At 40.7% G+C, this 14,330-nt stretch overlaps 1 protein-coding gene across 5 annotated transcripts in view; it reads left to right on the forward strand.

Annotated features, from left to right (window-relative positions):
• Positions 1 to 13,494, forward strand: part of LOC121544798 (gamma-aminobutyric acid receptor subunit alpha-2) — a 29,873-nt gene extending 16,379 nt beyond the window's left edge. For 4 of the 5 annotated variants that reach the window (XM_041854955.2, XM_041854953.2, XM_041854954.2 and 1 more), the window contains exons 4-10: positions 1,296 to 1,363; positions 2,660 to 2,880; positions 3,175 to 3,257; positions 5,493 to 5,636; positions 9,213 to 9,365; positions 11,124 to 11,326; positions 12,621 to 13,494. In XM_041854955.2, the coding sequence (XP_041710889.2) occupies positions 1,296 to 1,363; positions 2,660 to 2,880; positions 3,175 to 3,257; positions 5,493 to 5,636; positions 9,213 to 9,365; positions 11,124 to 11,326; positions 12,621 to 12,929 (1,181 nt within the window). In that variant the 3' untranslated portion in view covers positions 12,930 to 13,494. The remainder of the gene's footprint in view (positions 1 to 1,295; positions 1,364 to 2,659; positions 2,881 to 3,174; positions 3,258 to 5,492; positions 5,637 to 9,212; positions 9,366 to 11,123; positions 11,327 to 12,620) is intronic. The other variant, XM_041854952.2, reaches the window with a different exon arrangement.
• Positions 13,495 to 14,330: the final 836 nt, after the last annotated feature.

Raw genomic sequence — 14,330 nt, forward strand, 5'->3', positions numbered from 1 at the left:
TGGCAGTTGTTTGCTGTTCCTTCTCCATATTCTTTGAGAGTGTAATATGAGTGTGGCTGTGTTTGTGTATGTGTGTGATGGCCTGAGTTTTCATGCACACTTGCGTTTATATAAGTGTCTATTGATGATATGTTAGTAATAGATTTAAATTGTGCTTTTCGCTAGGTATCATATGTCGGCCGGTGTGTGCCCTTTCTGGGATATTGCTTTTAGATTATATGGGAGTACATTAAATCACCCTACCCACCATCAATATGTACAGTGAGGGAAAAAGTATTTGATCCCCTGCTGATTTTGTACGTTTGCCCACTGACAAAGACATGATCAGTCTATAATTTTAATGGTAGGTTTATTTGAACAGTGAGAGACAGGAGACTTTGAGAAGATCTGCAAAGAGGAGTGGAACAAAATCCCTCCTGAGATGTGTGCAAACCTGGTGGCCAACTACAAGAAACGTCTGACCTCTGTGATTGCCAACAAGGTTTTTGCCACCAAGTACTAAGTCATGTTTTGCAGAGGGGTCAAATACTTATTTCCCTCATTAAAATGCAAATCAATTTATAAAATTTTTGACATGCGTTTTTCTGGATTTTTTTGTTGTTATTCTGTCTCTCACTGTTCACATAAACCTACCATTACAATTATAGACTAATCATTTCTTTGTCAGTGGGCAAACGTACAAAATCAGCAGGGGATCAAATACTTTTTTCCCTCACTGTAGCTCCCACCTGGAAGACATCCACCATTGCTTTTACTGTAGGCCTACTTAGGTCAGATTCATTCCTAGTGCATGGAGAGTTGGAGACCAGGAAAGGAGGCCACTTTAGCCAATTGAGATGCCCCTAAAGTGTCTGAAGGGCAGTGAGGAGAGGGAGTGTGATTTCCCACTCAGACTTAACAGGAGTGTGTGTTCCCTTCACACCATCTATGGGGGAGTCTGAGGAAAGAGGATGAGCGTTGAGCGAATGTACTGTAAATGTGGCACCGTGGACAAAGTGTTGCCATGACAGCAGTCATCTAACATTAATATGAAATCATGGCTTTCATAGACTGGATTGATCTCAACCACATCTCTTTCCAGATGTATGTCACAGTTCTCAGAAACATGTTTTAACATGGGATTTGCAAGTGGATGCCTTGTTGACATATGAGCAGATAGACCTACAAAGATACATATGAAACATGAATGAAGTATTCAAAAGGGTTGTTGCAATTATAGTAGAAAAAATATTATCTCAAACAAGATCATTTTAAAAACATTTTTTTATCGTTTTTTTTGTGTGTATATTTTACAGATCGGGTGACGGAGGTGAAGACTGATATTTATGTCACAAGTTTCGGTCCAGTGTCAGACACAGACATGGTAAGTGTTATACTAGGTATTATACGTATGAACTACTGTGACACGGCCCTTAATAAAATATATTCAGCTTGTTTTATTTATGAAGATACATTATTTCATTATTTATTTCATTATTTTGATATAAGCTTATGTTTAACAATATACTGTATACTGTATACATTGATGTATGTAATATATTTCACATACATTTTAAGTAGGACAGGGACTGACCCTTTAAATTGAGGTTGGTCCATCAACATTTCATGTGATTTTGGGGTAGCATCACTATTGCGTCCCTTTGTTGCCGTTGGAAACTCAGGGGCACTATAATGGGGAAATTATGTAACAGTTTTTTTCTTAGGTAGCATCCTGCTAGACTCCCCATCACGCACACCACACACACACACACTCGCACGCATGCACACACGCACACACACACACAGATAGACAGACGCACACACTACCACCAGACTTATCATTTTCAGTCTTCACTCTCTCTGTGTATCTGTCCCTCATTCTTTTATGTTTTCTTTCTCTCAGTCTCACCCTTTCCTTTGGCCTTGTTCTCCAAGCTCCAGGCTCGTACCTGCTGGGCTTTAAAAGCTTTTCTCAGTCCCCTCCTTCATCACACTCTCAGCCCTCCATTTCAGCCTGCTCTCAAATATTTAAACCATAAAGAAGAGGGGAAATGGTCGCCATCGAGCCAGTGCCTTAAAAAAGAAGAAGAAATGGCACATGTATAATTCATTCAGAGGCTCTTTTTAACTCAAGGTGGAAAATTTCACTCTTGGGCCATTGGTCTGCTTTGATAGTGTTTCTCTGATAGTGGCATATCTCTCTCTCTCTCTCTCTCTCTCTCTCTCTCTCTCTCTCTCTCTCTCTCTCTCTCTCTCTCTCTCTCTATCTCTCTCTGTCTCTTTCTTTGACAGCATCCCTGCTTGTCCCTGTACTTTGTGTCTGTAAATATATTACTTATATATTTCTCTGTCTCTGTATTGTGATCCCTCCACTTGTCTCTTGTGGCATTGAGTCAATGTCACAGTGTTAGACAAAACGAATCATTATTACTATTTGACTATAAATCTTTAGGCTATAAAACTCTTTAATTTGACTGAGCAGGTGATAAAAGTGGATTTCATTCTAATTATTAAAAACACATGTTACAATGCAGCTTAAAGTTTAAATCTAAGATCTTTTAATAACACCCTCTGCCATTGCAGTCTCTTCATTACATATTGTGAGAATTGTGATGGAAGGGGGGAACATTACCAAAACCCCAACGTGTGCTACAGTCTTTTGTCATCTTCTCTGTGTCAGGAGTACACTGTGGACGTGTTCTTCCGTCAGAGCTGGATTGACGAGCGGCTGAAGTTCAACGGGCCCATGAACATCCTGCGGCTGAACAACCTGATGGCCAGTAAGATCTGGACGCCCGACACTTTCTTCCACAACGGGAAGAAATCCGTGGCTCACAACATGACCATGCCCAACAAACTACTCCGGATCATGGAGGATGGAACACTGCTGTACACTATGAGGTAGCCCTAGTTTCATTAGAGAGCTAACAGAGCTGTCCTCAGATCTCAGACAAGGTGATGTCAGTGCAGCAGCCCATGCCAGCATCGAGATCTACTTGCTTTTGTACAGGCAGGCAGAGTCACTCTATGAAAACCATGTGTACAATACATGGTCTCAACATGGCCTGAAAGCAAGGAGAGATGAGGCCATTCAAAGGAAACAAGGTTGCACAACAAAACAACAACACTGTGAGAATAGTTGTGAGGTTCTGGTGTGATGTGAACTATTGTGTCTGTGTCTTTGTATTTACTCAGGTTAACAGTCCAGGCAGAATGTCCCATGCACCTCGAAGATTTCCCTATGGATTCCCACTCCTGTCCACTGAAGTTTGGCAGCTGTAAGCTTATCTCCTCATTCTTGCTTTTATTTTACTTTGCAAAGAACTGATTGAGCTAGTGGCAGAAAGTTTTTTCTTCTTGTAGCTATGTTTAGCTGGTTGCCTGTGAGACTGAAACATCTAGTTTTGGCAGGTTAATCGGATTCATTCTGAGTCTGTAATACCAACATGTTTCAAGCAGACCACCATAGTCCCTGTGCCCAAGAACACTAAGGTAACCTGCCTAAATGACTACCAACACGTAGCACTCACGTCTGTAGCCATGAAGTGCTTTGAAAGGCTGGTCATGGCTCACATCAACACCATTATCCCAGAAACCCTAGACCCACTCCAATTTGCATACCGCCCCAACAGATCCACAGATGATGTAATATCTATTGCAATGAATGCTATTCATTGACTACAGCTCAGCGTTCAACACCATAGTGCCCTCAAAGCTCATCACTAAGCTAAGGACCCTGGGACTAAACACCTCCCTCTGCAACTGGATCCTAGACTTCCTGACGGGCTGCCCCCAGGTGGTAAGGGTAGGTAACAACACATCTGCCACGCTGATCCTCAACGCGGGGGCCCCTCAGGGGTGCATGTTCAGTCCCCTCCTGTACTCCCTGTTCACCCATGACTGCATGGCCAGGCACGACTCCAACACCATCATTAAGTTTGCCGACGACACAACAATGGTAGGCCTGATCACAGACAACGATGAGACAGCCTATAGGGAGGAGGTCAGAGACCTGGCCATGTGGTGCCAGGACAACAACCTCTCCCTCAACGTGATCAAGACAAAGGAGATGATTGTGGACTACATGAAAAAGAAGAGGACCGAGCACGCCCCCATTCTCATCGACGGGGCTGTAGTGGAGCAGGTTGAGAGCTTCAAGTTCCTTGGTGTCCACATCACCAACAAACTATCACGGTCCAAACACAACAAGACAGTCGTGAAGAGGGCATGACAAAGCCTATTCCCCCTCAGGAGACTGAAAAGATTTGGCATGGGTCCTCAGATCCTCAAAAAATTATACAGCTGCACCATCAAGAGCATCCTGACAGGTTGCATCACTGCCTGGTATGGCAACTGCTCGGCCTCCGACCTCAAGGCACTACAGAGGGTAGTGCGTACGGCCCAGTACATCACTGGGGCCAAGCTTCCTGCCATCCAGGACTTCTACACCAGGCGGTGTCAGAGGAAGGCCCTAAAAATTGTCAAAGACTCCAGCCACCCTAGTCATAGACTGTTCTCTCTGCTACCGCACGGCAAGCGGTACCGGTGCGCCAAGTCTAGGTCCAAAAGGCTTCTTAACAGCTTCTACCCCCAAGTCATAAGACTGCTGAACAGCTAATCAAATGGCTACCCAGACTATTTGCATTGAACCCCCCCCCCCTTTTTTTTACGCTGCTGCTACTCGCTGTTTATTATCTATTATGTATACATAGTCACTTTACCCCTACCTACATGTACATATTACCTCAATCACCTCGACTATACCTGTACCCCTGCACATTGACTCGGTACCGGTACCCCCTGTATATAGCCTCGTTATTGTTATTTTATTGTTGCTCTTTAATTTTTTACTTATTTAGTAAATATTTTTCTTAACTCTTATTTTTCTTAAAACTGCATTGTTTGTTAAGGGCTGTAAGTAAGCATTTCACTGTAAGATCTACACCTGTTGTGTTCGGCGCATGTGACAAATACAATTGGATTTGATTTGATTCACGAGTCAAGTTCCACTATAAAAAGCTAGATCGGGTTGTTGCTGTACAAGAAAAGGGCAAGAAAAGTCTGACCTTTTGAAACGGCTGAAAATGTGGTCCAGACCTTCGCTTTGCCAGGATTAAGGGAACGCTTCATTAAATCTGGCTTTTCATAAACAGCAATTTCATGTGCCTCTCTACAAAGACGTATCTGCCAAGTTCTATCAATCTTCTATCAGATAATATTGGCTGTTTTGCATTTCGATGTGATTGAATTTCCCTCCTTTCTATGTGAAATGTAATTGTCTCACTTCACACTAACAGATATTGATTAATATAAATGCTTGAACATCATCAGATAGTAAATATACCGCATGTTGTGCTGTACACATGCCCGTGCATAATGACATGGTTGAAAGCCTAGATGTATAGTTATTTGATTCATGTTTTCTATTCACCTCTCCTTCTTTAGAGGCCCGCATAATCACTATATGTACCTTGTTATGTAGTGTGAACAGTATTGTCCTTTATTATCTGCAGATGCCTACACAATGGCCGAAGTGACGTACATTTGGACCCGAAACGCATCAGCGTCAGTGGAGGTAGCATCAGATGGATCCAGACTGAACCAGTATCACCTTCAAGGACAAACTGTGGGGACAGAGACCATTAAATCAAGCACTGGTGAGTCTAGACCAGAACGATCAAGAATGATCATGCTCAAATCAAATATTCTTTAAAAGGGTAACCCGGTATTTCCCGCCAAAACCGGAAGTGTCATTCAAAAGCATTAGAAAGCATAGAAATAGACCTATGTCTGGATTTGATTAGAACTTTGATCGAAAATTCAAGCCTGATGCTACCTGAGCCTGATGAGCCATACATTAAAGACATTTTATGAGCCCTACATTAAAGACATTTAATGAGCCCAAGCCCAAAAAAGCCCAAATGATTGTGCCGTTATCCAATACATATATGCTATAGGCTACTGAACATTGAGGACGACAGAAAAACATAAAAGCCCATAGATGTAGCTAGCTATATGCTCTCTTGGGTAAATAAATGAAACTAGCTCCAGCAGACTAATCTTTTTGAGTGTGAACTGTATTACTGTACTTTATTGTATTATACTGTATGATAAACCATGATAAAGCAGAAGAGAACATGGGATTCTGGTGCAGCACATGTGGCCAAGCATAGGCTAGCGAATGTGATTTTATTTTTGAAATATAATAGGGCCTATTTGTATAATTAGTAGGCTGACATATATAGGCTACCTTTCATAATATTTCCCCTAATGTTATAAGCCTAGTAGGCTATTTCGCTCTCTATTGTTGCTTAATTCCTTCCTCGCTTCCAACAATCAGGCCTAAATGAAATACGTTTTGTTGTCCTTATCTTCTAATGACATCCTTGAATAGTATAGGACTAGAATTAGATGCAGAAGGCTTTCAAATCAAATCAAATGTTATTTGCCACATGCGCCGAATACAACAGGTGTAGACATTACTGTGAATTGCTTACTTACAGCCCTTAACCAACAATGGATTTATTTCTTAATAAAAAAGTAAAATAAAACAACAACAAAAAAAAAGTGTTGAGAAAAAAAGAGCAGAAGTAAAATAAAATAACAGTAGGGAGGCTATATATATCTTCACGAAGATTGAATAGTAATAACTGCTATAGCCTACTGCCATCGCACGTTCGCTCTTCTTTCAAACTACCTGTGATTTCTATTGGCTGCTTTATTTAACATTCAGCAAACGAGAGCTTGCGTACCTCTTCGAATAATCTATTGGTATAAGAAATGCCAAAAATTAAAAATAATCCAGCAAGCTATTCTAGTCTATTTTTTCCTGCATGGGACGCCAAGAGCTAAGCAGTGTTTTTTTTAAGGAGAGGCCAGCGGCGCATGTGTGTGCGTATTCTGAAAGAGACAGAGGCTATAAGTCAGAAGCTTATTATGCATAACCCATCATTAATGAGCTAAGGCTAATACTGCATTGAATGTATTACCTGAAAGAGGTAGGCTAGGACATCTATATATAAAAGTATTTAGTCAGCCACCAATTGTGCAAGTTCTCTCACTTAAAAAGATGAGAGAGGCCTGTACTTTTCATCATAGGTACACGTCAACTATGACAGACAAAATGAGAATTTTTTTTCCAGAAAATCACATTTTTAATGAATTTATTTGCAAATTATGGTGGAAAATAAGTATTTGGTCAATAACAAAAGTTTCTCAATACTTTGTTATATACCCTTTGTTGGCAATGAGACAGGTCAAACGTTTTCTGTAAGTCTTCACAAGGTTTTCACACACTGTTGCTGGTATTTTGGCCCATTCCTCCATGCAGATCTCCTCTAGAGCAGTGATGTTTTGGGGCTGTCGCTGGGCAACACGGACTTTCAACTCCCTCCAAAGATTTTCTATGGGGTTGAGATCTGGAGACTGGCTAGGCCACTCCAGGACCTTGAAATGCTTCTTACGAAGCTACTCCTTCGTTGCCCGGGCGGTGTGTTTTGGATCATTGTCATGCTGAAAGACCCAGCCACGTTTCATCTTCAATGCCCTTGCTGATGGAAGGAGGTTTTCACTCAAAATCTCACGATACATGGCCCCATTCATTCTTTCCTTTACACGGATCAGTCGTCCTGGTCCCTTTGCATAAAAACAGCCCCAAAGCATGATGTTTCCACCCCCATGCTTCACAGTAGGTATGGTGTTCTTTGGATGCAACTCAGAATTCTTTGTCCTCCAAACACGACGAGTTGAGTTTTTACCAAAAAGTTCTATTTTGGTTTCATCTGACCATATGACATTCTCCCAATTCTCTTCTGGATCATCCAAATGCACTCTAGCAAACTTCAGACGGGCCTGGACTGGCTTAAGCAGGGGGACACGTCTGGCACTGCAGGATTTGAGTCCCTGGCGGCGTAGTGTGTTACTGATGGTAGGCTTTGTTACTTTGGTCCCAGCTCTCTGCAGGTCATTCACTAGGTCCCCCCGTGTGGTTCTGGGATTTTTGCTCACCGTTCTTGTGATCATTTTGACCCCACGGGGTGAGATCTTGCGTGGAGCCCCAGATCGAGGGAGATTATCAGTGGTCTTGTATGTCTTCCATTTCCTAATAATTGCTCCCACAGTTGATTTCTTCAAACCAAGCTGCTTACCTATTACAGATTCAGTCTTCCCAGCCTGGTGCAGGTCTACAATTTTGTTTCTGGTGTCCTTTGACAGCTCTTTGGTCATGGCCATAGTGGAGTTTGGAGTGTGACTGTTTGAGGTTGTGGACAGGTGACTTGTATACTGATAACAAGTTCAAACAGGTGCCATTAATACAGGTAACGAGTGGAGGACAGAGGAGCCTCTTAAAGAAGAAGTTACAGGTCTGTGAGAGCCAGAAATCTTGCTTGTTTGTAGGTGACCAAATACTTATTTTCCACCATAATTTGCAAATAAATTCATTAAAAATCCTACAATGTGATTTTCTGGATTTTTCTTGGCCTCTCTCATCTTTTTAAATGGGAGAACTTGCACAATTGGTGGCTGACTAAATACTTTTTTCCCCCACTGTATATATCAATCTAGAACAGGATTATCTATTTTGGATGCAATTTGAATGGAATTGATGGAGAGAGAGAAAGACTATGAGTGAGTGCTCACGCGTGCACTGATTTAAAGCAATTTATAGTCTATTTTAAAACTATGCAGCTGCAAAAAATAAATAATACAATTTAAAAATAAGCTGACCCCTGAAAGCCAGATGGATATGGGTAAATTAATCGCGCGTTGGGTCTTTATATTATAGACTATGCTGCAGCAAATATAGGCCTACCTGTTACAATAAAAAAGGTTACCATTGTGAACTGTGCTCCAATCTGAGATGGGCTGTATGTCCCCACCCTGAGCGTTGATGATTCATCATGCAGAGGCCATAGAGAAGCCAGATTTAGACATCGCATGTAATTTAACAGTTCCATTTCACATCATGCTGTTCATATAAATAATTTATTATAATTTACCGGTTTCTCGCAGTTATTTATCGCGGGAAAAGGGAGTGGTGCTGGGCGGTAAATCCCGGTAAATCTCGGAAACCAGGTTCCCGCCATTCAACCCTAGTCTAGACCAGTAGCCACTACTGGATCTGAGCAGAGACACCAAGCAGAGACAACAATCTCTTGAACCACTTGTGTAAAAAGATACAATTATCACACACATTTTCATCTGTGTGTTTTCTACTCATTCCCTCTCTGCAGGTGAATACACTGTCATGACGGCCCACTTCCACCTGAAGAGGAAGATTGGCTACTTTGTGATCCAGACCTACCTGCCTTGCATCATGACTGTCATCCTCTCCCAGGTCTCCTTCTGGCTCAACCGAGAGTCTGTACCCGCCAGAACTGTCTTTGGTGAGCACTTCAAATCGTCGCTTTCAAACACAATTATTTGCTCACAGCAGATAGCAATTACTGCCACAAGCTTTTGTCTTCAGTCAGGCAGAACACGTTTGCCTATGTAGTCAAGTAAAACGTATTCTTCCACTGTAGTCTCTGCTCTTTAGTGGTCAGGTCACGAGTGCTCCTCAACGGTCAGGTCCTGTTGGTTTAAATTATTGTAGAACAGTTTCTGCAATTTTAAGAGATAGTCTATCCATTAATGGAAGAGATTTGTTTTCCTTTGAATATTCTATATTATGAGCTTGGTCTTTTTTTATTGTTGACATTTTGGGGTCAACTCACCATACAAATTCAAGACCTACAGGATTTTCAGTCTATTCTTTTAACTTGTTCACAATTCTCCCTAAGTTTTCCAGTGCATCGAACACATTGATTACTATTCTGAACATGTTCAGTGATAATCCTCATGAATCACTCATTGAGACAGTCTAGCTATTCATGCAAGGTTATTAAAGATTTAATATTCAGATACTCACTGGTAAATCCAGCCATTTCTGAGGGGTCAAAGAACTGTGGGTGATTTCTTATTCTCTTCATTGTGATTTGGTACACGTCTTCCTTCCCCTGCCTTCCCATTCTACACCGAAAAAGAATGAACATTTGTCATGAAGTTGTTATGAATATGCTTTAAATGCACACTCTGTAACTTGTCTCCCCCTGTGGTAGCTAGGAATGAATTACATAAACAATTGTGGCTAAAACAAAACAATTTCCTGCAAATGTTGTTTGACTTATGCCTATCAAATATCTCACAAATACAATGTAACATGAAGGGCTCGATTCAATCCGTAGCGCTGAAGATCCGCGCTACAGCGCAATTCAAATTTAAAGGCAATGTTCCCGTGTTCGCTGAGACTGCATTAACTGTAAACGCTGCGTGTGTCAGCTCAATCAGAAAATAATAGGTAACATAATGACATGTATCATGTCGTTTAGGTGTTATGAATGGCTAGATAAGACTTAAAGCAAAGGCCATCTAAGATAGTGTTCCTTTTAGAACTTTGTTCCTTGTTGTCTCTGTTCTATGATGTCTGACTTTGTGGTATTGTCCTGGTTAAATTATTAATGCAGGCACCACTTCCAGCCTCCGAAACACATCCCCACAGGCCGTTTGATCCTCGCAATCGGGGGATTGTTATTTTACCCCGTTAGCCTGCTTGATGTTGTTTGATGTAGTTTCATGTTCCCTCAAATGGAATGAAAAAATAGAAAAAAAACATATCCGTCAGCAGCCATGTGGAAAAAAATCACCCCCATTCTTTCACTATCAATGTCATCTTAGTCAGAGGTTTGAAGGAAGAAATGACTGATAACTCTCTTTGTCTATTTATATGTGTGTGTCTGCTGCAAAAGCATAACAGTGTCTAGAGTACACAATGTGTAGATTGTCAATAAAATATGTTTTCCAGGTTTGTTTGTTCTTTCTCCTTCTCCTGCAATGCAGTAATCTAAATGTATGTTTTCTCTCTGAAGATACCACAGAATCATCCACAAGAATAAGCTATTTTCAATGTGGATGGAAATACCATTATTTTACACATGGAAAAACAAGTGAACATGGAATAAACGACAGTACTCTTCTCTTACCGTAGATGGAATCACTATTGTGACTCACTTAAATACATTTACTGTCAAAATTTTTGATCAGCTTGTGATCTACATTTTCTAAGAACTGTTGTCTTTTTGTTTTCTTGTCCTGTAATTACACAGGTGTGACCACTGTGCTCACTATGACGACTCTCAGTATTAGTGCCCGTAACTCTCTGCCGAAGGTGGCCTACGCCACGGCCATGGATTGGTTCATCGCGGTGTGCTACGCCTTCGTGTTCTCTGCCCTCATCGAGTTTGCTACCGTCAACTACTTCACCAAAAGAGGCTGGGCCTGGGATGGCAAAAGTGTGGTCAACGTCAAGGTAACCATGGCAACCACACTGACCACTGACAGTCACGTATTGCGCTTGGAGCTGTTCATTAAATTGAGTGTCACATGCAATCCTGCACTTGAGTAACACTGCATCTGTATCACTTTACTGTACTCACTAACAGCAGTTTCCATTTGGTGATGTGATAAGAGGCATGTGTAGAACAAGTGAACAACAGCTGTTAAGACAAATACAAATTTGAACAATATCATACATTCGGTTAATGTACAGATGAAATGTAAATGTAAAGGAAATGCAAAGAAATGAAGCATAGAAATAGATGAATTATACTCAAAGAAAGCTGTCTAGTACTCAGAAGTGTTCGCCTCATTGAATATCCATGTTGAGATATTACATCTAAAGCGTTACCTTATTAAAAGAGAGGGAGGGATGAAAGAATGGAAGATAAAAGGAGATGAGGAGCTGTGTGTGGGTCCTTCAAAAGCAGAGGAGAAAGGCAGAAAGGATCTGTGATCTCTCAAGGAGGAGACGGTTGATACAGTTAAGCCAGAGAATTATGTGACACCAACATTCACATTCCGTAAGTGGTTCTAAGTTCTGAATTCTGATTTCAGCTCATTCTTTTTCTGATAATTACACTTTCTCTCCACAGCTCACATAATCATAGAAATGTGTGTGACATTGAAAGTGATGGCTGTGCTTTTAGTTTTAACTATTACTATCTGTGCTAGTTGTAGCCATACATATATCCTGCCATAATACATATTTGACAAGTGGGGCCAATTAGAATGGTCATGAGAGACTTCAAAGAGATTCACACTCCTTGAGGACCTCAGTTACTGTACATTGCAATCCAAATTGATATTCAAATTAAACCCATAAGGTTTAACAGGCAATTTAACAGATTAGACACTTTTTTTATGGTAATACATCACAAATGATTAAGGCCGAATCATAATAACTGTGAAGTAGCTATAGGCTACTGTACAACAGATGTGCTCCATTTTCATATCAGATGGATTATTACAGTGTCTCAGAATGACATTAAAATCCCATTGTGAGGTATTGCCTCTCAAGTCAAGTAGACATGAAGTGTTGTACTTTTGATCTTTAGTCCCTGTCTGGCACCTTGTTGAGGTGAGCTCTTAGCTGTGTGCGAGGTACTGAGAAAACAAACACAATGATCTAGTAACAATCAAACACTTGAAGGTTCAGGAAGCCGTCATAACACTGTCTCAGAGTATCACCTCCTGCATGTAGTGGCTCTCATTTTCTTGCAAACACCCCCAAAGTCTCTAATGTGTATGTTATTTCTCTCCTCCAGCAGAAGAAGGAGGTGTCCGCCATGAAGAAGAACAACGCCTATGCCGTTGCCGTGGCAAACTATGCCCCGAACATCACCAAGGACCAAAGTGGTCTGCCCACCATCTCCAAGAGTGCCACCTCTGACCCCAACAAGGCCAAGCCAGAGGTCAAGCCAGAGCAGAACAAGAAGACTTTCAACAGCGTCAGCAAAATCGACCGTATGTCCCGGATTATGTTCCCCGTGCTCTTCGGTGGTTTCAACCTGGTCTACTGGGCCACCTACCTGAACAGAGAACCAGTCACAAAGGACATGGTTCCGTCCAAATGAATACTAAATATTTACTTTGCAAAGAGACAGGACTCACTTTACACTGCCGGCCCATGACTGATGATCTGTGTGCTTTTTATGTCTTTGAGTTTGGCTAAATGGAGCCGTGGCACGCACTGGAGTCAGTATGGTTGCTTTCTATTGCAGGTGCATTCATTACAAGAAGATAGGCAGGTAAATTATGTAATTTGTTTGAGAGTTTATACTTGTAAAAGAGGTTAACGTTAACTTTAAAGTGGTGTAAGGATTTTATATTTATATAAGTAAAGAAACCTCTGATGCTTTCTCTAACTTCTATTTGAGGTTCTGATTAATGAACCTCAAAGAAAACAACTGCCATGATTCAATCAACACGAAAACTAGTGACCAAATCCTTATTATAACCCTGTATTGAAGACTCCTGTATTTGAATGCACAGACACCAATTTCCTGTTTTTGTTCCATAATTAACCCTCACCATGCCCTTCATATCTTACATACTGTACATGTTCACGTTTGAGCTTTTCTTTATGTTTATTGGATAAATGAATAAGTTAGAAATAATCACACACAGTGAACACAGATACACACATGAGTGTTGATCCTGCAGGTCCCTACAGTACACGGCTAGACTCACCATTAATTCAGGGATGGATGAAGGTTCACTGTTCCTATCGTAGCTTTTGTAATGACTCACAGGCTCAAAGACACTGTGACAGAGGGCAGTGATTGGACACAAAGTGTGAGTGAAGCTTGCAGGAATGTACTGTATGTCAATATTTAATATCACCCATATCTATCATAGATTGATGTTTTGTATTTACAGATGTATTTAATGACTTTATCAAGTAGGTGATTTCCTGTTGTTTTAATTTTATAAGCAATGTAGCATTCTTCTCTGATGCAGATCAAAGGACCCAAATACATAATGTTAAGTGCTTTACATTTTGCCATATCAAGTCCATCAGGTAACACTTTATTTAGTATTACATAGTTTGTTAACAATTAAGTTAATTAATGGGTTCTTCTGTTTTTGTAGATTTTGTATGATTAAGATCATTGTGGATACGGTTGTCTCTATTCATCACTCTTTTAATTCCATCATATGATCTGTTTTAGCCATGGGTGAGGGTACTGTGCCATGGCATTTCTGTTGTTAGTAAATATGTAGTTTAGTGGAAATTGTTACTGTGTTGTACACACATTTGGTATATTTAAAGGTGTGGCACAAAATAAAAAATAAAATAAAATAATGTTTATTGTCACATACACTGGATAGGTGCAGTGAAATGTGTTGCTTTACAGGGTCAGCCATAGTAGTACAACTTACTTTATGATGATAATTCACACTATAAAATCACAATGTTAAATGTTTTTACCAATCAATGAATTTTGAGCTTTTACTGGATGTCCGGAATTGTT

The sequence above is a fragment of the Coregonus clupeaformis genome, chromosome 29, assembly GCF_020615455.1.
Source record: "Coregonus clupeaformis isolate EN_2021a chromosome 29, ASM2061545v1, whole genome shotgun sequence".
Classification (NCBI taxonomy): Eukaryota; Metazoa; Chordata; class Actinopteri; order Salmoniformes; family Salmonidae; genus Coregonus; species Coregonus clupeaformis.